This window comes from Kogia breviceps, chromosome 17, assembly GCF_026419965.1.
Source record: "Kogia breviceps isolate mKogBre1 chromosome 17, mKogBre1 haplotype 1, whole genome shotgun sequence".
Lineage (NCBI taxonomy): Eukaryota > Metazoa > Chordata > Mammalia > Artiodactyla > Physeteridae > Kogia > Kogia breviceps.
The window spans coordinates 625918-652409 of record NC_081326.1 but is presented as its reverse complement, the minus strand read 5'-3'; the positions used below and the strand labels follow the sequence as shown (position 1 = coordinate 652409).

At 41.6% G+C, this 26492-nt stretch overlaps 1 protein-coding gene across 1 annotated transcript in view; it reads right to left on the bottom strand.

Moving 5' to 3' along the window:
• Positions 1 to 260: 260 nt before the first annotated feature.
• Positions 261 to 26492, bottom strand: part of UBE2V2 (ubiquitin conjugating enzyme E2 V2) — a 30053-nt gene continuing 3821 nt past the window's right edge. The window contains exons 2-4 of the mRNA XM_059042731.2: positions 13398 to 13546; positions 8746 to 8871; positions 261 to 1145 (exon numbers count right to left, since the gene is read on the bottom strand). Coding sequence (XP_058898714.1) covers positions 999 to 1145; positions 8746 to 8871; positions 13398 to 13546 — 422 coding nt within the window. The 3' untranslated portion in view covers positions 261 to 998. The remainder of the gene's footprint in view (positions 1146 to 8745; positions 8872 to 13397; positions 13547 to 26492) is intronic.

Sequence of the window (26492 nt, the reverse complement as noted above, 5' to 3'; positions counted from 1 at the left end):
AAACATCTTTCTTAACAATATTTCTGGTGAAATCAAATTCAAAACATAATACTTGGGATTCCTCCTTCTCCTAACAAGAAATTTAACTTATTAGGTAATCTGTACTGTTAAATACTTCACAAATCCCAATTTGCAAGAAGTATACAATACAGGATAAATAATAAAAGGTGTGTATAGGGGAAGACTACAGTAATTCCAATTTCTGCTACCTCAGCAAGTTACTGTACACATACCACATCAATATAACAGAAATGGCACAGTTTCTGAGGACACATTCCACATTTTATTTACAATTTAAGACTAACGTTAATCTCAAAATCACATATCCATACATCTATTTCCTTTTCGTTGATTTCACTTAAATGTAAATGCATGGTTTGTCCAACAAAGACTGTAAACAACTCTTCACCGCGTCTGGTACATGGAACACCCAGGAACAGCTTGTAACGGAAATCCGTCCACCTCCCCACAACAATTTTATTATAAATACAGGTATCAAAACAATCCTGAACGTATTTTTGATACTACTAGTAGTCAGCACCTATACCGCTTCAAAAATGAACACATTTTGTGACAATATTCATTGTACCTGCTATTTTAGACAATTTCAACGGAAGCTCTTTCACTAAGCAAGAGCACACCGTTATGGGTTTTCCTTCTTGAGCTTTCTGTTCAGAAACACATCTGCTTTGCACAGCCATCTGACACTTCTCGCTGTTCTTCCACCTGGAAACCTGAGTTCCACTCTGAGTACTCCAGGTTCAAGCTTAAATGACGGTGCCTTAACAAGAAAAAAAACTGTGCTGAATTTTCCTCCTGTTACCTGAAAACATAATGGGTGTACATATATTAAATATACTCTTACAGATGTCCAGGTCATGTTTACCAGCTGGAATTATCTTACTTAATGTGTGGGTATTTTGCATTGTGATACTTAATCAAGACATTAACATGAATAGAAGGTTGTTGATTTAAGACAAGTTTTAAATCCACTAAAATTAATTGTTGTATGTTTGTCCTTCTGGTGGCTGTGGAAGCTTCATATTTTCTTTGGACATCATTAGACGTCTTAGCTCTTGAAGTACAACTTTAATGCTGTATGAATTTTGCCATTTTGCTAACACTGGTATGCTCCGTGCATCCACCTGAAAGGAGGGGGAAAAATAGTAAAATTAACTACCAAGTTTAAAGGGGTCTGGCACCAATTTACTAGACACACTTTGATAAGAAGTGCTTTTAAAAATTCACAGGGCTTCCCTGGTGGCGCAGTGGTTGAGAGTCCGCCTGCCGATGCAGGGGACACGGGTTCGTGCCCCGGTCCAGGAAGATCCCACGTGCCGCGGAGCGGCTAGGCCTGTGAGCCATGGCCACTGAGCCTGCGTGGACGGAGCCTGTGCTCAGCAATGGGAGAAGCCACAACAGTGAGAGGCACACGTACCGCAAAAACATAAAATAAAATAAAATAAATCATAGCCTGGCTCTATTTTCACAAAGTGAACATTATGAAACTACTGGTTCACATAATACTTAGGGAAAATATTCCTTCTTCAACAGGTGTTTCCTAAAAATTTGTGTCCTTTTTGTGTGGTGCTTTTCTGTAAACGTGTAGTGAACTTCGGTCATCAGAAATAAACAAATGTTATATAAAATAACTACACGTAAACATATTTACCAATTCCTTCTTGATAAGGTCAGAGGTTTCTCTCCATTTCCAATGCCGTGACCCAAAGTCTGGGCAATGACCTCCACCAGGATTAAGGAAAGAACTGCGAACTCTGACCTCTGCTTCCAGATCTCTCTCTCCCGTGTGTTCTCCACACTGTGCTAAATTCATCTTCCACTGCAGGAAACTGGCAGGATGGGGCTGGAGCTCCTTCAAAGCCTCACCCCCAAGTACCTGCCATCTCTCGGCCTGCCTGGCAGTTCCCTGGAAAACCCCTCCCACAGATTTCTCTTTGACCTCAGAACTCACCCACGGAGGACCACCTAGTCCCCGGCCCACCCCTCCACCTGGTGTTTGCCAAAAATAACCAGTGTCAATTGTGTGACACCTCAGAGACACAAACTACTACGTACAAAATAAGCAACAAGGATGTACTGTACAACACAGGGAAAGATAACCATTATATTGTAATAACTTTAAATGTAGTATAATTGATAAAAATACTGAATCACTATGTTGTACATCTGAAACAAATACAATACTGTAAATCGACTATATACTTCAATAAAAAATAAAAAAATTTTTAAATTAAAGAAATTGCTTAAACTGTTTAACACCTCTGCTGGGTGAGGAGGTGGTAAGAGGAAAGCAGGAAGGTGACCAAATACTTCACAGGAAAGCTGGGAAATGAGATGTCCAGTGAGGCTTTGAAAAGTTCCAACACACGCCTGTGAATCTAGAAGACACACATATGCAGGGCTGTACAGGCCCTAAAGACCTGAGAAGGCCATAAACTCTCACCTATGGCTGACTTTGAGCAACATATAAAGAATTTGATTATGCACCATAACCAAGTGGGATTTACCCCAGCAGGGCAAGGTTGGTTCATATATAAAAATCAATCAATGTAATACACCATATTAACAGAACAGAGAGCAAAAACCATGATGATCTCAACAGACACAAAAAAGCTTTGACAAAATCCAACAACCTGGGGCTTCCCTGGTGGCGCAGTGGTCGGGAGTCCGCCTGCCAATGCGGGGGACATGGGTTCGAGCCCTGGTCTGGGAAGATCCCACATGCCATGGAGCGACTGGGCCCGTGTGCCACAATTACTGAGCCTGCGCGCCTAGAGCCCGTGCTCCGCAACAAGAGAGGCCGCGACAGTGAGAGGCCCGCGCACCGCGATGAAGAGCGGCCCCCGCTCGCCGCAACTAGAGAAAGCCCTCGCACAGAAACGAAGACCCAACACAGCCAATAAATAAATAAAATTTATAAAAAAAAAAATCCAACAACCTTTCATGATAAAAACACTCAACAAACTACGTATATCAACCCAATAAAGAGCACCTAAAAAAATAATACAGCTAACAGCACACTCAATGGTGAAGGACTGAAAGCTTTCCTCCTGAGATAAGACAAGACAAGGACATCTGCTGCCATCACTGCTACTCAACACTGAACTGGAGGCTCTGGCCAGGCAACTAGGCAAGAAGATGAAATTAAAGGTTTTGAAAAGAAAGAAGTGAAACCATCTCTATGCTCAGATGCCGTGGCCTTGTACACAGACCCTAAGGCAGCCATTAAAGGAACTGCTGGAGGGAATAAACAAGTAGAGCAAGGCTGCAGGGTACAGGATCCACAAACAAAACCTCATCTGTGCGCTTGCAATGAATGATCTGAAAATCAACTCAAGGGAACAATGCCATTTACAATAGGATAAGAAACAGAAGTGTAGGCCATGTACACTATAAAAAAAAACTGTTGACAAAGACATCCCATGTACAGGGATCAGAAGACTTAATATCGTTAAGTTGACAATACTCCTCAAATCGATCTACAGATTTCACACAATCCTTATCAAAATTTCAACTGCCCTTTCTCTTCTTTTTTGCAGAGCTGGACAAGCTGATCCTTTAATTCATATGGAAATGCAAGGAACCCAGAATAGCCGAAACAATATGAAAAAGAACACTTACTACAAAGCTACAGTAATCAAGAAGGGTGTGGGATTTCCCTGGCGGTCCAGTGGTTAAGACACTGCACTTCCATTGCAGGGGGCACGGGTTCGATCCCTGGTCAGTGAACTAAGATCCTGCATGCCACGCAGGTGGCCAAAACAAACAAACAAACAAACCAAAACCAAAAACAAAGGGTGGTGCTCACACAAGGATGGACATACAGATCAATGAAATGGAATACAACTGAGAATCCAGAAGTAAATCCATGCATGTACAGTCAAAAGATCTCTGACAAGCGTGTCAACCATGGGGAAAGGACAGTCTCTTCAATAGATGGTGCTGGGATAACTGGACATTCATGTGCAAAGGAATGAAGCTGGACCCTTAACTCAAAATGGATCAAAGGCCTAAATTAACATCTGAAACAATAAAACTCTTAGAAAAAAAACAGGAGTAAATCTGTGACGTTGGATATGACAATGGTTTCTTAGATATAACAACTAAATACTTTCAACAAAAGAAAAAGCAGGTAAATTGGCTATGTAAAATTTTTTAATTTTTGTGTTGAAAACGTCAAGAAAGCAAAGAGACAATCCACAGAATGAAACAAAATTCAGGCAAATCATATACCTGACAAGGGCCTGTTGTTCAGTAAATTAAGAACTCTTAGAACTTAATAATAAAGGCTAAATATCTCAATTAAAATGTGGGCAAAGTGGATCGTGGTAGACAGCTGTTATGGACTGCTTGTTTGTGTCCCCCAAAACTCATGCGCTGAAACCCTAACCACCACGGGAAGGTACCAGGAGCTGAGAATCTTGGGAAGTAATTACCAACAGGTTCAGGTGAGGACCCAAGGGTGGAGCCACCACGATGGGATTAGGAGAGAACGAGACTGGAACTTGCTCTGTCCTCCCTGTGAAGACCCAGCAAGAAGTCAGTCACCTGCGGCCCAGAATGAGGGTCCTCACCAGAACCCGACCACGTGGGCACCCTGATCTCAGACTTCCCAGCCTCTAGCCTGTGAGAAATCATCTCTGCTGTCCGAACCACTCCCGGTTTATGGTATTTTTGTGACAGCAGCCAAACTAAGACAGCAGCTTTTGCGATGGTTCCCGAAGATCTTCAACTCCTGACATTCACGTCCTATGTGACCCCTCCCTGGAGTGTGGGCTGGACAGAACGCTGGGATATGACTTCTGACGTTAAGCTACAAAAATACTCCGGTTTCCATCCTGCTCTTTCTTGCTCTCACTCCCCTGCTTTGCAGACGGAAACCAGCCGCCATGCTGTAAACTGCTCCGTGGCCTCTGGCTATAGTGTACACGGAACTGAAGCCTGACTGAGAACTGACTACTGCCGACACGTGCGTGAGGGAGGCTGGAGCTGCACCCCTCCTCAGTCGAGCTTTCAGCAGAGGCCACAGCACAGGCCGGCATGTGGGCCGCAGCCCCGTGAGGGGCCCTGGGCCACAGTCCCAGCCCACAAAGACTGTGAGACAATAAATCCTTGTCATTTTAGACGGGTCTGAATAGACATTTCTCTGGAGAGGGTAAAAAAAAAAAATGGCCAGTAAGCAGGTGAAAAGGTGCCTAACTAGGGGAATGCAAATCAAACCACAATGAATATCAATCAAAAGAAAACCTGATGCTTAAGCCAGTCACTCTATACACACACCTACGCTCCAATAATTAAAGCAGGACTTAATTTCTCTGCTTTCAGGTCCCCACTCCAGCCTGACTATATGAAGCGTTGGTGGGGACGGCCAGTCACAGGCACTTACACACAGTGAACATGACAGACAGCAACAACCCTGGCGGAGCCCGGGCAGGAGCCAGTCACGCTGAAGACAAGCCCCACCCAGACCCACCTCAGCAGACATCCGACTTCCAGGTGAACGCCCTAGAGCAGGACCACTGACAGCACCTTTCATGGAACAGCCCAAGGCCTTGCACTCGTTTTTACTGGCCCACCACAAGATAAACACAGCAATTCAGAGTAGCCTTTAGAGTTCTAGAGCAATTTGACGGAGAAACTTTTACCTTAAAAAACCTGAGCTTGGATTTTCTTCTTAATTTCGTTTTGCTAGTAATTCACTTTCATTGTACTTTATAAAAAATATTGATCCATAACCTACTGGAACCCACAAACACCCAGTCCTGAGAGGTGTGTTCTAGGGTATAAGAATACTTGTATAAGAATGTTCACTGTAGCAATCTTTTCAGTGAAACCTGAAAACCTAAATCCCCAGCAAATGGAATATTAAACAATAAAAAGGAACAATCTAATCTGCATGACATAGCATGGATGAAGTTCAAAAGTCACTGACATATGAGTCCACACAAAAGGGATACAACATAGAAGCATACACAAACGTGCAAAGTAAAAACACAACCATGCATGGAAATGATAAATGCCAAATCTGAGATGGAGCCACCTCTGAGGAAAGAGGAAGGGGAAACCGGGAAAGGCACAGTCAAAGTTAACTCTGTATAATGCAGTCTTTCTTTAAAAAAAGACCTGTTACAGGGGCTTTCCTGGTGGCACAGTGGCTGAGAGTCCGCCTGCCGATGCAGGGGACGCGGGTTTGCGCCCCGGTCCGGGAAGATCCCACGTGCCGCGGAGCGGCTGGGCCCGTGAGCCACGGCCGCTGCGCCTGCGTGTCCGGAGCCTGTGCTCCACAACGGGAGAGGCCGCGACAGTGAGAGGCCCGCGTACCGCAAGAAAACAAACAAACAAACAAAAGACCTGTTAACAAATTAAAAAATGTTAAGATTTGAGGAGGGTTAAGTGGAGGATGTTGGTTACATCATTCTCTAAAACCTGCCTGTGTGTTAGAAACAATTATTTTAAAAACGCCAAAAATAAAAAAAGAGAAAAATGATAATCAATTTATAGTAACTGCTACAAAGGGGAAGAATAAAAGAGTGACTGCAGCAGAGTAACAAAACAGACACAGTTCAGACTGGGAGTCTGGACAGAACTCTCTGAGAGAGACACTTACACAGGGAAGTGAAGACAGACACCCATAAGGATGTCCACCCAGGAAGAAGAGGAAGTACAGCGGTCTCGAGGCCAAAGGCAAGGTGCGCAGGGCAGCGAGCCCGTGAGCCCCCAGGGAGCCAGGGCAGAGAGCGCGCACGTGCGGCTGAAGCCACGGCAGGATTCTAAAGCACAGAAGCGACAGGACACAACCGGTGCCTCAGAAAGATCTCTCTGCTGCTTGCTTTGTAAAGATTGGGGGAGGTAAAGCAGGAGAATCAGAGAGACTGTGCCGGGCCCAGATAAGAGATGATGGCCAACATTCACTGGGTGGCAAGGTAAGGAGAAAAGTAAGACCGGACTCGAGTTACATTTTCAACAAAGACTAACAGACCTTAATGGTAGAGCGTTTAAGGAGGAGAGGCAGAGAAGGAGGCATAAGGTCCAAAATGAGATCAGGTAAGCTCGTAAGGCAGGTCTGAATTTTAATCCTGAATTTCCTAGTGCCCACAGCAATGCAGAACTCACTATGAATTACCTAATTTGCAGTCTATAATATGAAAACAAACCAGCAATTGTGAAGAACAGCTATTCCTGGTAAAGAAATTTCACAAAAATATCTTCCTCATAAAGGCAAAGTTGTATGTCATAAAAGAAATTCCCTAACCAATATCCCTTCTGTAAATTCAAACTGTTTTGTAATCCTGCTTCCATCACATCTCTTAATATTACCTGACACAGAAATAGTTAAGTATGCACGCTGTAATTTCTAGAATAACCACTGGAAGAACAGAAACAATGAAAAGAATTGAGAACAGCCATTTCAAAAGTAGTCAAGAAACATGTGTAAAGATAGAAACCACAAGATGATTATTACACCTGAATGCATCAACACGTTGTACAATAAATATCCATGGACTGATGCCCTAGCGGGCAGGGCAGGGAGGACTCTCAGGGCCCAGCACTGGCTGGCGCACCGCACGCAGGGAGGTATGGGAGTGGCCCAGCGGGCCCAGGGCTGAGATGCCCAGTAACGCTCCTCCAGTAAGGGTCATGCTTTTGTCCGGTGCACCCAGCAGGGAGGAGCCAGCCCACCTGGGGCCCTGGGTGGGGGCCGGACGGCCAGCTGTGTGTCCAGGACCCAGCCTGCTGCTGGAAGTGTGCTTTCACGCAGAGGGACGGAGCACATGCAGGTAAACGCACTGGGCAACAGAAGGCAGGTTTCGCACCGCTGAAGGCAAGAGCTACAAGCATATAAAGGATGAAATCTGAAAAACACCCTGCGGTGTTGGAACACAACTGGAGATGATGGTATAAACTCATGGTATGGGATGGGTGATGGACGGGAGAGAAGGAAAGAGGGGGGAGGAAGGAAGGCTAGCTGTATAGATGTGATACCTGGGCTAAAACTATAAAGAAAACGTGAGAGAATATAAAAGAAATGCTCCAGATGTTAATTACCATTGCTGGCGAAAGGGAACACAGGGACGGGATAAGGAGGCGCACACAGAAGTTAAGGTAACTTTCTGTTCCTATGACAGATGATGTTCATGCTACTATCATCACGTTATCATGCTTCCTACCATGTATTCTGCATGTGAGGGTGCTCTCAACACGGCACCTCAAGGGCCTGCACTTCAAGCTCTAATACCCGTATGAACCTAAGATTCGTATTGGCAATTATTTCCGCTCACTTCCTTCTGTGAGTCAGGGAGCACACCTCAGTTTGATTTATTTGCTTTAAACAACCATGCTCAACCACGACTGTCTGTTCCCGTACAGACATGCTTGTTCCTCAAAGAAAAACCTCCTCTTCATGAATATTCATCCTTCTAATCCCGCCAATGTACCTTAACCCTAAAGAAAAGTAACATTCAAAGAGAAATAATGACTATCTTATCACCAAATAAGGATTCAGCTGAACTATGACTACTGAAGCAATTAATAAAACCCTCACCTCTATCTAGGCTAGTACATAAAGGTTCTTAAGGAAAGGTCCATTCAAAAGAGAACAACAACATGAGATAAACTGTTTTAGACTTTCCGCTAAACAAAGGTCCTTTTGCTGTTGTTGTTTTAACTTTCTCCTGACTATATATTTACAGGTTACGTAAGAATAAAATGACTACTTTAACTTACCATTCCACTGGAATTATTTATTCCATTCATATTAATTTTGGTTACAAATCTAACTGATGGAGGTGCTTCTGGGTATTTAGGTCCACATTCTACTTTCAGGCTATATATTCTGTTTTCATAATTTGTCTGAAAGGCAAAAATAATAATAATAATATTGAAGTGCTAATCAAGAGGGAAAGTACAATATAAATGTACTTAATATCACCACTTGTATGATCAAGAATTTACTTTCCTACAAATTTATTCGATCTATATGGTTAGAAAAAAGGCAGCAAGCACACTTAAAAGTAGAGATTTTATAAAATTAAATAATTCTACAAAGTAATATCAAAATGATCAGAACTTGCTTTTGTGGTACACACAATGTCTATAACAAATTAAAAGGAAAAAACAGACCACTTAAATTCAGATTTTACTAAAAAGTCCATATTGTGGCTTTACCTGTGTCACACATATATAAAGGTTCCCATTTTTCCAGGACAATTCTGTTTATTCTTACTGCTCCTGTATTAATTATTAATAATACTTCATTTCATTCTCAAAAGGATCTGGCTGGACAATAAATTATATGGTTACCCCATTTATACAGCAATCAATATATCTTCTAGCATAAACGCCGTATTATACCATTGTCCAGCACTAGAACAATTAATTCATGCCTCTTATTAGTTACACTTACATTAGTACTTCATTAATTTTGTGGTCCATTAAATTCCATTATCTAAATTCAGATACAACAGCCAACTTTTATTTTTCCACATCATTTAAAAACAGGGTTTCTTAATCGAGAAGTTGAACATTACCATATTATAAAACAGCCATTTTACAGCTACCAGACTTAGTGCTTCTAGATTTTTCAAGGCTTACTTTCATGCCTATAATTAACTCTTCTTTATCCTTATGGCTTCTGTTCACTCGGTAAACTTATTAGTGTGCAATTAACACAAGAAAGTAAAAAAATAAACGGAAGGGACAAATTTAATACCTGCTGATTCCTGTACAAACATGGGGACAAAAGAACTTAACCACCTACAGATTTCACTTACCCCAACTGATCCACAGCTTCCTCTCCCTTAAGTACGAGTTCTCCCAAGTGGAGGTCACGTCTGGGTTATTAAACTACCGTAATTTAAAATGTATACAACAATCGTATACATATATTATTAAATATTTCAATATTTTAAAAAAGAAACAGCTGGATAAAACTCATCCAAGTTTAACAGCAAACATATATTAATAATATGCCCAGGACCTGGAGAGGTTTAAACAGGACTAAAGGTCAAGGAAATCGTCTGGTCTGTCGTTCTCCAATCACATGCCCATCAGCCTCTCTAGAAAACTTGCGTTAAAAATAACAGTAATTTTTTTAAAAATGATACGAATGAACTTAAATACAAAATAGAAACAGACTCACAGACATAAAAAGCAAACTTATGGTCACCAAAGGGGAAAGTGGCAGGGGGAGGGGTAAATTAGGAGCTTGGGGTTAACAGATACACACTAGTATACATAAAATAGATAACCAACAAGGACCTACTGTAGAGCACAGGGAAAACAATACTCAATATTTTGTAATAACCTACAAGGGAAAAGAATCTGAAAAAAAATATACGTATGTACGTATAACTGAATCACTTTGCTGTGCACCTGAACCTAACACGACATTGTAAATCAACTATACTTCAATAAAAAAAGAAATAAAAGGAAAACAATTTTTTCTTAAATAGCCCCTGAGAAATTCCATACTGTTAACAATACTCAAAGTACACGGAAACAACTAGAACTCTCGTACTTTGCTGGTTGTAGGGAATGGTATAACCATTTTGGAAACAACATGGCATTTTCTCATAAAGATAAATAAGCACACGGCTCCCCTGCGACGTAGGAATTCCATTCCTAGGCATTTTATGCAAGAGAAATGGAAACAAATCTGTGTTCACAAGAAGACCTGTCACCACGGCAGCTTTCCTTGTAATGGCCAGGGAGTAATGCCATCAGAAGCAACCAGCCCATTGAGGCATCTCTGCGAAACGCACCACTTCCCACTCCATGGAGCAACACAGCTGACCCCGAGACATTACACGCCAAGTCAAAAGAAGCGGGCCTCGAAGCACGCACACCGCACGAAGCCCTACACACGCAAGAGTACTCTAGGGCGCAGGGAGCAGTGACGGGGGCAGGGTGGGGACAGGGAGAGGCGTGGGGAGCTTCTGGGGGCACAGGCACGTTCTGTATCTCGGCATGGGGCCCGGCAACAAGCTCCATTTGTCGAAAATCATGGTAATATCTATGCATTTCACTATATGCAAATTATACCTCAATCTAAGCTAGCCTACAATGGTTAAACATCCTAACTTTTGGTGCCTTGGATTAATTTCATCACCCCTAGATTTTAAATTAACAGCCAAGTCTTTCTGTTGTCTAACAAAAGAGTGACAGAAAAGAGAGTAGTAAAAGGAACTAATGTTTATTAATTATGTACTACAGATACTCTCTTATTGTCTAACTATTAATTCATTTAATTCTCAAAACTTCTAAAGTTAAGTATACACAGAAGGAAACTTGGAAACGTTACTAAACATCTAATGCTAAAAAATACTGCTTAGAAAATTTAAAACACAAACATATATGGAAAAACCAAATTGCTAATTATATTAAATCCAAATAAATAGTGGAAAAACAAAAAACCGGGGATCTTATTAACATATAAAAAACCGAGAAACAACTAACCGAGTAACAGAATGCTGAGGTAGGAATTCTCTTATTACCCTAAAGCTGGGGACAAAATTGTTCTGAATCTGGCGCCTTCCAAAGAAAACCCAGCTAAGCCGAGATGCCGCCCCTGCAGGTTTTATTCAAAGGCAGCTGAGCAGCTGAACGAGCGCTGGGACCACCCACTTGCACCCCGCACCCCAGGCCTCAGGAGGCGGGGAAGCCTGGCTGGAAGGACAGGGCCTCTCAGGGGTGCCTCCTGCTCCTCCTGCTCCAAGACGGCCCCCCACCCCCGCCAGCAGAAAGCGGCAGGGGGCAGCATCCTGTCTCTGCGCCCTCTGCGAGCAGGCCTAGCCCCATCCAACCCTACAGCAGCCTCGGCTCCCACTGGGCACAGCAACCCAGGGAGCTTCCTGTGGTTCAGTGACACCAGGAAACAGCTAGCTCGGGGGTCCTGCTGAGGACCCCAACCGGGTGAGAGAGACTTGTGAACTAGGTTACAGGGCAGCCCACAAAATCATGGGGGGTCTTATGCACAAACTCCAAAACACTCTTAAAGTTTAAAGTCTCTTAGAGGGAGTGACCACAGAGAAACCAAATGTAAGTAATTTCGAATGTATACTCCACCCAGTTCAGACTGTCCAGTCTTCCAGCTGTTCATTAGATAAGAATGCTCACGAAGGACAAGCACTTACTTTTACCAAAAAGACCGTGGTGATACTGTTCACAGGCAGTGAAAATCAAGGTTTTCATTACAAACACCAAGTTATAAAACATCAAGAATTCTAACCATCAGGATTTTACTTCCTTCCTCACATGCCTTATGGAAACGTCAGAGCACTGAGGGAAGACGGGACTTGTTAGTTTAGCAGAGTGCACGGATTCTGCAAAGGGATACCAGAAAATGCAAAACATACATTAATTCATTCTCTAAAGTTAACATTGCTAATTACCTGACCATTTTTCTTTTATAAAAAAATCAAGAGGAAATCTAAACTCTACCCAACAGCAAAACAGTTGAAATGCTCCCACCACAGGCAGCAAACAGTATACAAAACCAAAGACTAAAAAAAACTTCATATTTGTGTTCTTTCCAACAAGTCAAAAAAACATACAATACATATTTCCAAGAGTCACTGCAGGGTGCGCAGTAAATGGAGCCTTTGTAAGGAACGCAACGCAGAAAAAAATTTCCAGTCTGAAAAAGATTTTGAGTAAAAACAGAAAGTCATAAACTTGAGAAAGACCTAAGAATAAAACAACAGGTCTGTTGCCAGCAGTGCTACAAAATATGCAAGAATCAGCCTTGTCTACATATTTTATAGATGAAAACATGGAGGCCAGAACATTTCCATGGCGAGTCAACTGGCATTGGCCAACAGCGACGTGCACTCAACACAAGCCAATTTAGAAACCCTGATGACACACACAGCGGGTGAGTAACATGTTACATCAAAACACACTGTTTGCTCTTCCCAAATACCCCTCCGTTTCCTCACCTTTTCTCCTCTCTATCTGGAATGTTCTCCATCCCCATCACCACCTTCTGAAATCCTACCAGCCAGTCCTTTAAGTCTCATTCCAAAGGCAACTTCCTCCACTGTTCAGCTTTCCTCAATTATTCCAGCTAGAAGAAACATATTCTAAAGTCCCGCAGTGAACTTTCTCTGCCATATTCAGAATCTATCATTTGTGTTCATTTCTTCTCCTCTACTCGACTGCAAACACTTTGGCAGCAATGATCGTATCAGTCTTTTCCCCCCAATCCTCCAGAAAATCAAGCATCAATAAATGTATACAAAATAAGTAAAAAGTGAGGAAGTGTTTCAGTTAAAGTTATCATAATTATTTATTTTAATATCAATATTATAAAATAAAATGCTTACTCTAAAGTGACAATAAATATTAATAGAAAAAAATATGTAATTTATAGCACTGACCCTTGGTGGCCCAATAATCATGCCTGTCCACCTTGTAAGTGTCATATCTTCATCATCTTCAAGGCCCCAGCTAACCGTACCATCGCCTACTCCTTTTTGTCCTTCTTCAAGTTCTTCCAACAAGCGAAAATTACGAGGAACTTTAACGCCTATACAAAAGAATGTCAATGTAAATGTAAAAAGCTCATAATTATAAGGGCTACACATATTCAAATTCAGCTTTTCCCAAATTAACCTTTAAAAATTATTTCCCAAGAAGACAAAATTCCCTGTAAAAAGCATTCTGCCCCCCAAAATGCTGAATCTAAAAACCCTTCAAAATGAAAACACTAAAGAAAGCACGGTTCCAAACATTAACAGCAGTACAGAACATGTATATAAATTCCTAATCAATCAGTTTTACACTGACATAAATCAATCATAAGGGAATCATCGTAAGTGATTATTTTTCCATAATTGAGATTCCTGTTCCTCAGCCAAGAACACTAAATCAAATAAACAGGTGTGACCAGAAAGTCCATAAAAGCTCCATTTCATTAGCATATACTCTCCAGTAATCTTCAAAGAAGAGAATTATGTTCCATCTGTAAAAACGCACTAAGAGGTACTATTTTTGAGAATGCTGACCCCACCCTTGGGGTCCCCCCCAAGGCCACCCCACTGGCTCGGTCCTGTGCCAGTCTGTTGGCTGCCTAATAACCAGGGGGCCCCGTCTCCCCCGTCAGCGGGTTGGAGGCTGGAGAGCCAGCCTCCTGGTGGATGTTTCCTACCACACGTCCTTCTCCTCTGGGCCCAACCCAGCAACAGTTTCACAATCCAAAAGCCTTTCTCACACCTCCACTTCTTTAGACCTCCTCATTCTACTTACTTCTAAAATCTTAACACAGAAATGTTCCTCTCTGCCTAGAACCCCCAGCCTTTCACAGTCCCTACTCCCTCATTCTCACTGAACCTGGTCTTTGCCACCATTCTGACCTCCAACCCCTGGAACCAACCATGATTTGTGCACTTTATCACAACCTGTCCTAGGATCACTGGCCTGGACTCTCCAGAGGATGGACCCTGTGGTTTTCCGTGTTCTCAACAGCATCTAGCATGAAACACCCTCCAGCCCCACTGCACAAGTCTTGAAAAAACTCAGGACCCTCTCCTTCTGGCTCTGGAGCACCGCCTCTCTCTCTCCCTCCCTCCCTCCCTCTCACATGCAAGCACACACACAATCATGAGGCAGGAAAAAAAGTGATGTCTCTTTTAAAGCAACTGTCATTTTGTATAACTTATCTCTCTTGCTGAAACTAAAACATCTCTTTCAGTTACTAATTTGTGGTAATGCTTCTGGACAAATAATGGAAAGCCAATAAGTACTGTAACTTAGAAACACTAGCCACGAGGCTTCCCTGGTGGTACAGTGGTTAAGAATCCACCTGCCAGTGCAGGACACACGGGTTCAAGCCCTGGTCCGGGAAGATCCCACATGCCGTGGAGCGACTAAGCCCGTGTGCCACAGCTACTGAGCCTGCGCTCTAGAGCCCGCGAGCCGCAACTACTGAGCCCATGTGCCACAACTACTGAAGCCCGTGCGCCTAGAGCCCGTGCTCTGCAAAAAGAGAAGCCTCCGCAATGAGAAGCCTGAGCACCGCAATGAAGACCCAACGCAGCCAAAAATAAAATAAATTGTATTTTTAAAAAAACTAGCCACTTTATGTACTGTGCTTCATACAAAAGGCTTGAAAATCTTGGGCCAAAGAAACATGGGGCTGTTATAAATCACAAAACCAAGAGTACTCGTTATAACAACTACAATAACTAGTAATAACCATTTGTTCAGGGTACACTGTGTGCTATTTTAAATAAATTATCCCATTTGATCCTAAAAACACTCATTTTACAGTTATGGAAACTGAAGTTTGAAAGAGTTAAGTGACCTACCCAAGGTCACACAGTTACGAGCGGCGGATCCAGTGAAAACCCAGTTTCTAGACCAAGATCACTCTCTTAACCATTGGGTTATACGGCGATCCATCCTGGCAGCATCGTGGGCACTGCCCAAGGCCAGCTCCCAGTGCTGCTGCCTCCCAGACAGGGGCCCCCGTCCCGTTTTCTCATCTATAAAAGTGAGACCACGGTAGCTTCTGCTCCGAAGGACCACTGTGAAAATTAAACAAGGTAATCTATCTTAAACAGAATAAATGTTGACCACGAACATTTCAGTGTCCATATTAAGTAAAATTACAAAAAACTTCCATTCACCTCCATCTACGTTTTGGGAGAATTCAAGCTCTCTGTACAGTCCTGAAGGTCGGCGCCCAGGAAACAGCCCCCTGAGCTGTAAGTTTCTATGCACATAACACTGGGACAACTGCTACTTCCTGCAGCTGCACAGTCAGAATCTCCACCACCTGTTGCTACTGACTTGCTTTTTAAAGGCTTCTTAAAGGACCCTGATTACCCTCCCTTACCAATATGAAGTCATTCCCCAAGAAAAATTATAAATTTGTGTTGAATTTTGTTGCCTCCTTTTTATAAACAATTCAGTCAGGTGAGCTTTATGAGCATCCAAAACTACAACGTAAACAATGTAAAAGTAATGTTTCTTTTTACATAAGTGCCATGAAAGCGACAAACCTAGTGACTGCTAAACTTTTCACCATTTCTCTATGCTGCATTTTGGGAAACAGTTCTAAGATTAATGGATCAGTTATTAGCAATGTTAACATTTAAAAGATTATAGCAGCTAAGATTATTTTGTTTTTAAAGTATAAGACTCAAAACAAACACCAGTGAGCTTATATTTTTAAACTCAGGGCTAGAGTACTCTGGTTTTATTTCACCCAACCACTAATGTCGGTGGAGAGACAACACCACGAGATGGGGATGTTGGTCTGTGAGTGTTGCAGTGCGTACATAAGCTGCCCTCCGGATCTCTTGCCATGTCTGAGCCGCCTTCTATTAGTTCTGCTTGCCTTTTTCCTGCGTGTGTATATGTGTGCATGTTGTTATTATTACTGTTGTTGTTTAATAGTTTTAAATACTTTAATCCCTTAGTCTGGGCTCTTCATTAAAAGAAAAAAAAAGCAGCCCATATACCCACCCCTTCCTAGCTGAAACTCTTTAAAAATGCTGTCAATTTTTAGATCCAGAAGAACCTCAGAGACCATCCAGTCCAAGACCTAACGCTTTAGAGGAAAGAGAATTCTCACCAGGAAAATTTAGGTGATAATCCCAAAGTCACTTAACTACCAGTTAGTTACCAAACCAAGTCAAAAACCCAAGTCTCCAGACATCCACTAATCTAGTCTCCTCCTTACTACATTACAATGAACCTCCATTCATAAGAGGTAAGACCCAAAATAATATTATTCAAAAGCAAAATGCTGAATGCAAACAACCTAGAAAACATGCTTCCAGTTTTTAATCTCAAGGCTATCCGATTCCTAATAATGTACCTGTAATTCCTACAATACCAAAAGTAAAGGCATAAACTAGAATGAGTCTTGAAATGCTGTTTATTAGGAACATGGATTTCCCAATTATAACCCATAAATATTTTTACCTTTTTCAGTTATAAGGAAAAAAGCCCAAATAAAACCTTAAACAGTAATAAATCTGTCAATCTATCCACACAAACGTAAGAAATGACAGCAAAGCAAATTTAACATCACTTTGCAACCAACCATCTAAATTAAGAAAGTTCTGATAACACTAAAAAAAAAAAAATGAAGTTGGTATAGTTTTGAAGAGGGCCAGGTGAATTCCAGTTCTACACTCTGGGATGTAGAAAACCCCAAAATAAACAACTATGAACATTTCAGTGTATTTCTTTTTAGATTACTTTCCATATATAGTAATACATGATTTCTGTGTTTCTTCCCAAATGATATCATGACTCATAATTTTGTAACTTGCTCTTTTCCTCACTTACAAACATGTTTCTATATGAAGCATAATCAAGTACCATTTTTAAATGTCCTGGTGAATAATATTAGTCTTGTTGGGGAACGGGGTGGGCAGGACTTCACTGGACACCCTTTCACACTATTGGACCAGGTGAATCATCATCACCTACAGAAACGAAAGGAAAACCCCCAGACGAACAGAATGAGTATCTTCCATCTCATCTGCTTTCCAGCCCTACTTAGCTGGTCCTCACGAACACCTGGCTCCCCCGCGCTACACGCCCAGAGTGGCGGTGGTGGGTTAGGGGAGGGAGTGCTGGGGCGCCCAGCTTTCGGGCCGGCCAGGCTGCGTAACTGCCCCCGCAGAGTTCTCTTAGGCGTTTGGGCTTCTGTCACCCTTCGACACACCTGAGGGGGGCACGCTGCTGAGACGGAACTCCTGAACTGGTCCCACTTGTAATCTGAGTGCTTGCTTCCGTTCCCACTCTGGGAGTTCAGAGTCCCCGCAAACTCCCAGCAGGCTGACTTAGTTCAAATGGACATATTTATTGAGCACCTCCTATGTGACAGACATTTGCTAAAAGCTTTACAGGCAAAAGCATTAAATTTTACCTTACCTTGTTTTAACATCATCATTTCACTAAGTAAGAAAATTAAGGCTTGAACTACTAGGTTGGGCCACATGAGTGGAACTGCTGATGTTCAGACATCTCTGTGATCAACAGAGAGTGATTTCTCAAGGTTCACCCTAACAACATGGAGAGCGAGTGGGGGAGGCGAGGAGGGAACAAGTCCCAAAGCCCAAGCTGCCCGCCATTACTCTCACTCCCTCCCCTCAGTCCCGGATGGCACGCACATCCCTGGCCCTGCAAATCTGATGGGAGGAGGAACACGTCATGACCAGCTGTGGGGGCAACTGCCAAAAATATATCCTGCTCTGAACGCTGGTAAAAAGAGCCTTTCCATATATCACACACCTGGGTGTGCGCAAAGGAAAATATTTCCCTACCCAGGGAAATAATATAACTGTCATTTTATAGTTTTCAAAGTACTTTCCCATACAGTCATCTGTCTGAATAAGGGAAATATCTTTTGAGGTATGATGGGCGGATATACCCACATTTTCACAACGATCAAAGACACGCAGTAACTCACTCAAGACCACGGCAAGCCAGTAGCTGAGTCAAAAGTGAAATTCACATTTCTCAGCATGAGTACAACTGTTTCCATTACTGTATACTGCACACTTCAGAAAATAAAAAAGAAAAGCAGTGAAACTTCAGAATGTGTGCGACTTAAAATACATATTTTTCAAAATATACACATTGTTGAAATTCACTATATAAACAAAAACATCATAAAGAAAGTTTTAAAATTCACGTCTAAGAAGCAGGGACTTACCTTCTGATTTTGCATTGCTTAAAATTATATACTAACAGAAGCATTTATAAAAGTTCTCTGTGAATAATATTTTCTAATTTTTCAGAAATTTAAGACTCAAATATTTGGTTTTAACATTCTTTTCTTCTTTAATGGGATGAAACAAAATTAGGAAAACACCACATGTAGAGGAAAATGCATTAGGTAGCAAAGCACTTGGAAACCTGTATTTGATCATATCCATTACTTCTACATTAATTCATCCCTTCACTCAATAAACCTCTGACTACTGGATGTAGTTACTATGCTAGGCACTTGATACCAGGAGGACCAAAACCTTTGTTTGCTCTCAAGAAGTTTACAGTCTATGAGAGGAGGACAGTTAAAGAGATAGCACAACACAAAGTAAAACATCCTCTGGGGACACCTAGGAAGGACAACCAACCCCAAAGAACAGACAAGGAAGGTCTCCTTGAAGAAGAAACTCTCCAGGTGCAACACAAAAGAAACCATTCAGGGGGAGAGTAGGTGAAAATATTCAGGACGTCAGTGGAGAAAATTAAAAAACATAAGCAAAGAATGTCAAAAAACTGAATAAACAGAGCAATCTGCCTACATGAGAAACTCACTGCAAATACATAAGTTCTCCTCAAACTAATCCACATATTCTTACAATTTAAACTGAAATTCCAATAGCATTGTTCTTGGAACAGGACAAAGAGTCCTAATATTCTTATGGAAAACTTAAGGGGCAGGAGTTTGGAGAAAACTTTTAAAGAAAAAGAAAACAGAGGGGATAACTTCCCTAGATGTTAAGACTTCCCCATCAGCCAAAGAAAGTAATTAATATAATATGAAGTCAGTGCAAGAGTCAATAAACAGACTAATGAAAAAGAAAGCCCCCAAACAGATACATACATGTATGAAAACAGGATATGTAATAAAGGCAGCATCAAGAGTCAGCAGGGGGACTTTCCTGACAATCCAAAGGTTGAGACTTCGCCTTCCAAAGCAGGGGGTGCGGGTTCGGTCACTAGTCGGAGCTAGGATCCCACACGCCTTGCGGCCAAAAAACCAAAACATAAAACAGAAGCAATACTGCAATAAATTCAATAAAAACTTTAAAAAATGGTCCACATCAAAAAAACAAAAAAGAGTCAGCAGGAATCCACACTAAAAGAGGACCAATCTTGAATCATGTACCAGAAAAATATATATATTATTATTTTGCTTTAAAGAACATTAGTGGAAAACTGGCAGTCTGAACAGGGCCCAAAGATAGAAGTTCGGTATCAAAGTTCATTTCTTGATTTTGATAATTATATTGTCAAGTAAGAGAACGTCCCGGTTTTCCGTACACACACAGTGAAGTATTTAGCAGCAAAGAGGGACATGTCTATAACTTATTCTCAAATGGTTCATTAAAAAAAGTGTGTCTGTGTGGAGGGAGGGAAAGAGGGAAAGAAAGTACACATGCAAGCACATGCAAAACTCTTAAATATCAGCATGGCGTAGGATTTCCTAGTACTGTTCAAGTAACTTTGCTGTAAATCTGAAATTATTTCAAAACAAAAGAATAGGGAAAGAATGGACTGGAGTGTTCAGTAAATGATGTTAGAAAATTTTATCCAAATGGAAAAATAAATTAGATCCCTATCTCACAGCATACATAAAAATCAATCCTAGGCATATTAAATGCCTAAATGTGAAGAGCAAAACATAAGACTTTAGGAAAATATATGATATCCTCCGACCTTGGGATATAGAAAGGATTTCTTCAAAAACAAGCACAAACCAAAAGACTGATAAACTTGACTAAAATTTAAAAACCAACTTGACAGAAGAGCCACAAACTGTTACGAGTAACATAACCAGAAAATGTCAGCATCCAAAATATACAAAGAATTCATCCTACGATTCAACAAGGAAAACAAAATAGTGAATAAGGAGGTTCACAGGAGTGGTAACAGGGGTGTATGGTAAACATATAAAAAGGGTTCTCAACCTCAACAGTAATCAGCGGAAACATGAATTAAACCATAATGACTCTCCACCAGACTGACAAATATTAAGTCTGGCAATACTTGGTTTGACGAAGATGTAGAGACGGAGGCTCATTCACTGCTGAGGTTGGCATAAACTGGTACAACTCTGGGAGGAAACTGGTAACATTCACGGAGATCCTGGCAAAGGGTTGGAGGAAGGTAGGAACGCTCACTTACCATGATTTCTAATCGTGAAAATTTAGAAACAACCTAAGCATCACATGGTATAATCCATGACAGAATACTGTTGCAATTAAAATGAAAGAATTAGAGCTACAAGAATCAATCAATGCTAAAATTTTACAAACATGTTGCTTAGTAAGTGTACAGTTGCAGTTTTACAAGGTGAAAAGGATCTGGAGATTGGCTGCACAACAAAGTGAATACATGATATTGCTGAACTGTACAGAGGCAGTTAAGACAGTAAATTGTATGTTACATACACTTTATCATAATTATAAAAAAAAATAAACTAAAAAAAAAAAAGCTATATATCAACAGACCCTTACTATACTCTTCCTGAGTACATACATACCTAGCAAAGGTATAAAAATGTTTGTGGAATATACTCCTTAATCAGGATAGTGATCACCTCTGGGCAAAGAGAAAGGGGCCTAGTACTTGGAAGGGTCCTGGTAATGTTTCGTTTCTTCAAAAAACCTGAAGCAAGAATAATTTATTAGCGTTTGAGAGAGCTGGGGGTGGGTGCATGTGTATTCATGCATTTTTCTGGTGTTTAAAAACCTTTCGTCTTGAAAGAAAATGAGAAACAGTACCCAAACAAGGAGAGAAAGAATGGTAGGCAATGTTTGGGGACAGCAGCTGAGGGTAAATGAGCAAAGAGCCAGAAACTGCCTGGAAGGACAGGTGTGCTTGCAAATTCAGACTTCACCTGCAGCGATGAAGACCAAGGGAGGGGTTTACGTACAGACTTCGAGGACAGAGGGGAGAACAACATCGGCTGTGATAAAAGAGCAATCAGGGTAAAAACGTTAAATGCCTCCACTAAGAAAAATGTGGTTCGTTTTATTGTTGTAATTCTGTCGTTTTATTTATTGCCAATAACCAAAAGGAAACGTCAAGCACGAGCTAGGAACTGTGCCCGGCCATGGGATCTCACACTGACAGTCCCAGTCCCAGCCCTCACGGAGCCAACAGCGCATCAGGGCAGCAAGACACAGAAATCACAGCGTATGAGAAGCACTTAGATGACAAAAGCAACAGGAAAGTTTCCTAAAGTAGTAGTTTTGCTCTACCACAAAACTAGACAGGTGACTTTGGGCAAAGTGTCTTTTTCTTACACTCTGCGTACTTTGATGTAAAATGCGGGACTAAACTACATGAGCCCACCCCAACCCAGCTCACTGACCCGCACATAGAAGCCTACTTCAGGAGGGGTCCGGCTATACTGGAGAGAAAGGAGAAATCCTGTCCCCAGGTCTCTGCCCCACCTCCATCCTCAGCTTCAGAACCCTTGCAGAACCACGTTATTCCTAAAGCTCCTCCCAAGTTTAGGATTCTTGAATTCCATTTGGAGGACTACTGTTTCAGAACATCAGACATGACCCTATCCTAAGAAGTCCAAAAAAAACCCAGCACAGTAAACACAACGCTGGCAAGACAGTGGATAAACTACATTTATCCATCCTTACACATCACCCCAAATTGACTACACCTTGCTGAACAGGGAATTTGACAAAATATAACAAGAATTTAAAAATATTTATATGCTTTAATTTATACTCCAGTCTGTAAAATCCACCCTCAAGAACAAAGCGCACTGAGTTGTAGCCGGCCTCAGAGCCAGCTGTGAACAACCCGTCTCCAGGCACGTGCCCTCCTGGTCAGAGGCCAGGGCTACTCCCCTCCCCCCGAGTCTGGGCTGGCCACTTGTTTCGATAGAACGTGATGCTGGTGTGGTTCTGGGCTGGGACGAGCCTCGTCCGAGCCCTATAGCTTCTGTTTGGTTTTTTTGGAAGCCAACCACCATATAAATTCTGACCTCCCAGACACTACTGGGATGTGAGGAAGTCCAAACAGGGCACCTGGAGTGGCCACGCGGACTAGAATCAAGGCGCCTGGGCACAAGGCCCAGCCCACCGTCAGGTGAAGGAAAACTGGCAAACCACACAGTCAGCCTCCAAATCATAGGAATAAATCACTGTTTGAAGCCATATATCCATTTCAGATATTAAAATTTGTCTTAGAATTGATGAAATACGGCAGATGAAAACAAATCTGAAAAAAATTTCAAATCAAACGTACATCTGAAGCAGCTGTACTATACCTTCAAACACAAATCCTCTGGATTAGAGGATCTGCAAAGTGCCTCAAACCCGTGGTATGGAAGCTGCACTGTGTACAGCAGAATGCGAATCATGCTACTGGTACTCCTTAGGTGACAGCCGAAACCACTCTGTCCCCAGCCACTCCCCCCAAATTCTGCAACTCTGCTTACAGCCTATGTGCTGTATACTAACTCAGGTAAGGAGAAAATAAGCAGCTTCATGTGTTTATTTAATGAAAGTATTTGAAAATACTTTCAAAATATTCTTTTAGTACCGCTTCATTTCAGAAAAGTAAACTCAAAACAAAATTTAAAGTAAAACATTAGAATACACAAAGGGGGAAAGCTAGATTTTACTTGAGCCATTTGTTTTCTCATTTAAATCACTCACATAGAAACTGCACCGCAAGGAAATGACAACATCGGAGGCACTCAATAAACACGTGGTGCGTTGACACAGACGCTTACTTTCAACCTTTCTGTGGACACTTAACGGGCCAGTCCTGAAGCAGGTGATGCCGATTCTGAACGCAGAATCCTTTCCCCAGTGTCTTGGCGGTGGTGAGGGGTGAGGACAACCATAAAGGCGGACGCATTCCAATGCAATAAGCGACCACAAGAGATTCTGCTCAGACACACTACTGATATCTCAATGAGGCACACTAACCAGGGAGAACAGAGTTACTTAATATGCTCCAGGAAACCTGCGAGCAATGTTCACTTCAGAACTAAGAAGGAATGCTTCCCTGAGAATAAACTCGGGAGTGGCGGAAAGTTAGGTGAACCACGACATAACTCTGCTTCCTCTGCAGCGGGGACTTGCAAACCTCGCTCCGACGGAGACCGCCTACAGGGCACAGGGGCTCACATGCGGCACCCGGGAGCTGCAGGTAGAAGCGAAGGAAATATCCCGCCAAGTCACTGCTGGCAAGGTGAACACCTGAGAAAATTAAAAACTTTTCAATAACTTAAGTATATCCTCTCAGGAAACAACCACTTATATCAATACTGTTTAGTGAGCTGTAACTGATAATTTAGTTAGCAGGTGACACTACCATGAATAACAAACAGTAAACCAAGCTATGCACTGTTGGTACTTTTCAATAACATTCCAGTCACTAGACTGAAAAAATCTATAGCATAATTACATACTTACAAAGAATAAACCGCTTGAAGCATGCCTGCTATCTGGCTATATAACTCTGTTAATGCAACATTAAACCTCACACCCGGCAAGGCAGGGTTTAGATTCCTACCCTCTGTCATGTGGTAATCCTGTATAATAATCATAACCAGATCATCACTTAGAACTTACATATGTCAACATGATGTTTTTAAAACAAAGAGTCAGATAGACGATGAAGTACATACCAAAAGCCAGACTTTTCATCTTAGTAAAGTAGAAAAAAATAGATAAATTGGACTTTATCAAAATTTAAAACTTTGGGGTTTCAAAGGATACCATCAAGAAAATCAAAAAACCTATGAAATGAGAGAAAATATTTACAAACCGTACATCTAATAAGGAACTTGTATCTAGAATATGTAAGAACTCTTACTACTCAACAATAAAGAGACAAGTAACGCAAATTTTTTAAGACGGGCAAACCAGAAATGAACCCACACTTATGTGGGCAATTAATCTACAACAAAGGAGACAAGAACATACAATGAAGACAGTGACTTCAATAAATGGTGCTGGGGAAACCGGAGAGCTACATGCACAAGAATCTAACTGGACTACTCCCTCACACCACACACAAAAGTAAACTCAAAATCTATCAACGACTTAAATGTAACACCTGAAGCCTTAAAATTTCTATTAGAAAACTTAGGCAGAATGCTCGTTGACATCAGTCTTCGCAATAATTTTTTGGATGTCTCCTCAGGCAAGGGGAAAAAAAAGCAAAAATAAGCAAATGAGACTACATCAAACTAAAAGCTTTGCACAGTGAAGGAAACTATCAACACAACAAAAAGGAAGCCTACAGAATGGGAGAAGACATTTGCAAACAGTACATCTGACAAGGGATTAATATCCAAAATATACAAAGAACTCATACAACTCAACATCCAAAAAAGCAACCTGATTTTAAAAATGGGCAGAGGATCTGAATAAGACATCTTTCCAAAGACACACAGATGGCCAACAGGCACATGAAAAGATGCTGCTCAACATCACTGATCATCAGGGAAATGCAAATCAAAACCACAATGAGATACCACCTCACACCTGTCCGAATTGCTGTCATTAAAAAGACAACACAAAACAAGCTGGCAAGAATGTGGAGAAAGGGGAACCCTCTTGCACTGTTGGTGGGAATGTAAATTGGTGCAGCCACTATGGAAAACAGTACGGAGGTTCCTCAAAAAATTAAAACTAGAACTACCATACAATTCAGTAATTCTACTCCTGGCTATCCGAAGAGAACAAAAGCACTATTTCAAAAAGATATATGCACCCTTATGTTCATTGCAGCATTATGCACAATAGCCAAGATACGAAAGCAACGTAAGTTCCCATCAATACATGAATAGATAAAGATGATGTGGAAGGTGCACACACGTGTGTACACACACACAAATACACTATAATACCTTTCAGCCATAAAAAGGAATGAAATCTTGCCATTTGCGACAACATGGATGGACCTAGAGAGTATTATGCTGAAAAATAAGTCACAAAGAAAAAGACAAATGCTGTATGATTCCACTTACATGAAGCAACCAAAATGTTTATAGAATACAGCATGATACAGAAGCAGCATCAAAGAACCTTAAATCAAGAAACTAGCTCTGGACTCAGCATCTAGCTAAGTAATCTTGTGCAAGTCATTTCACATCTAGACAGTGCCCACCTATAAAATAAGCTTTGCCGAGAGCCTAAATGATTCATAATGTACCTTCCATGAGCCCGACTACTTCAGTATATGTGTAAGAACCTATACAAGCCATAAGGACCTCTCTCCCCATCTGTAGTTTCAAACTTTGCTGAGTTCCAACTTAGACTGAAAATAACATCTGCTCTTACACAAGTCAGCAAAGACTGTGTAAACAAGAATACACTTCCAAACCCAGTCCTGAAGTCCCATCTTACAATAATAACTCAGAGATTTACCTATAAATACACCTGCTCTTTTAAAACAGTTAACTACTTTTGAAACAAACTTCTGAACGCTGGATCTCATTCCATTCGTTCTAGTCTACATGCCTCACATCCATTTTGAAGTATTGGGCCAAACAGCTCCCCAAATACTTGCTAAGTGGACGTTTCCACATACGGGCAATCTCTGCTTTTCATGGTTTCCACACGCATGACGTTCAGTTACCACGGTTCAGTGAGACACCAGCCCCCCAACAACAGGGTTCAGACTCCAGTCTCCGCGGTACACAGACAATGAGTAAGCGCACAGAGCACACACGTGGCTGCTAGCTCCTCAGTCCACAGGTCACCATGTGAGTGACAGACGAGCAGTCCCGACCAGCA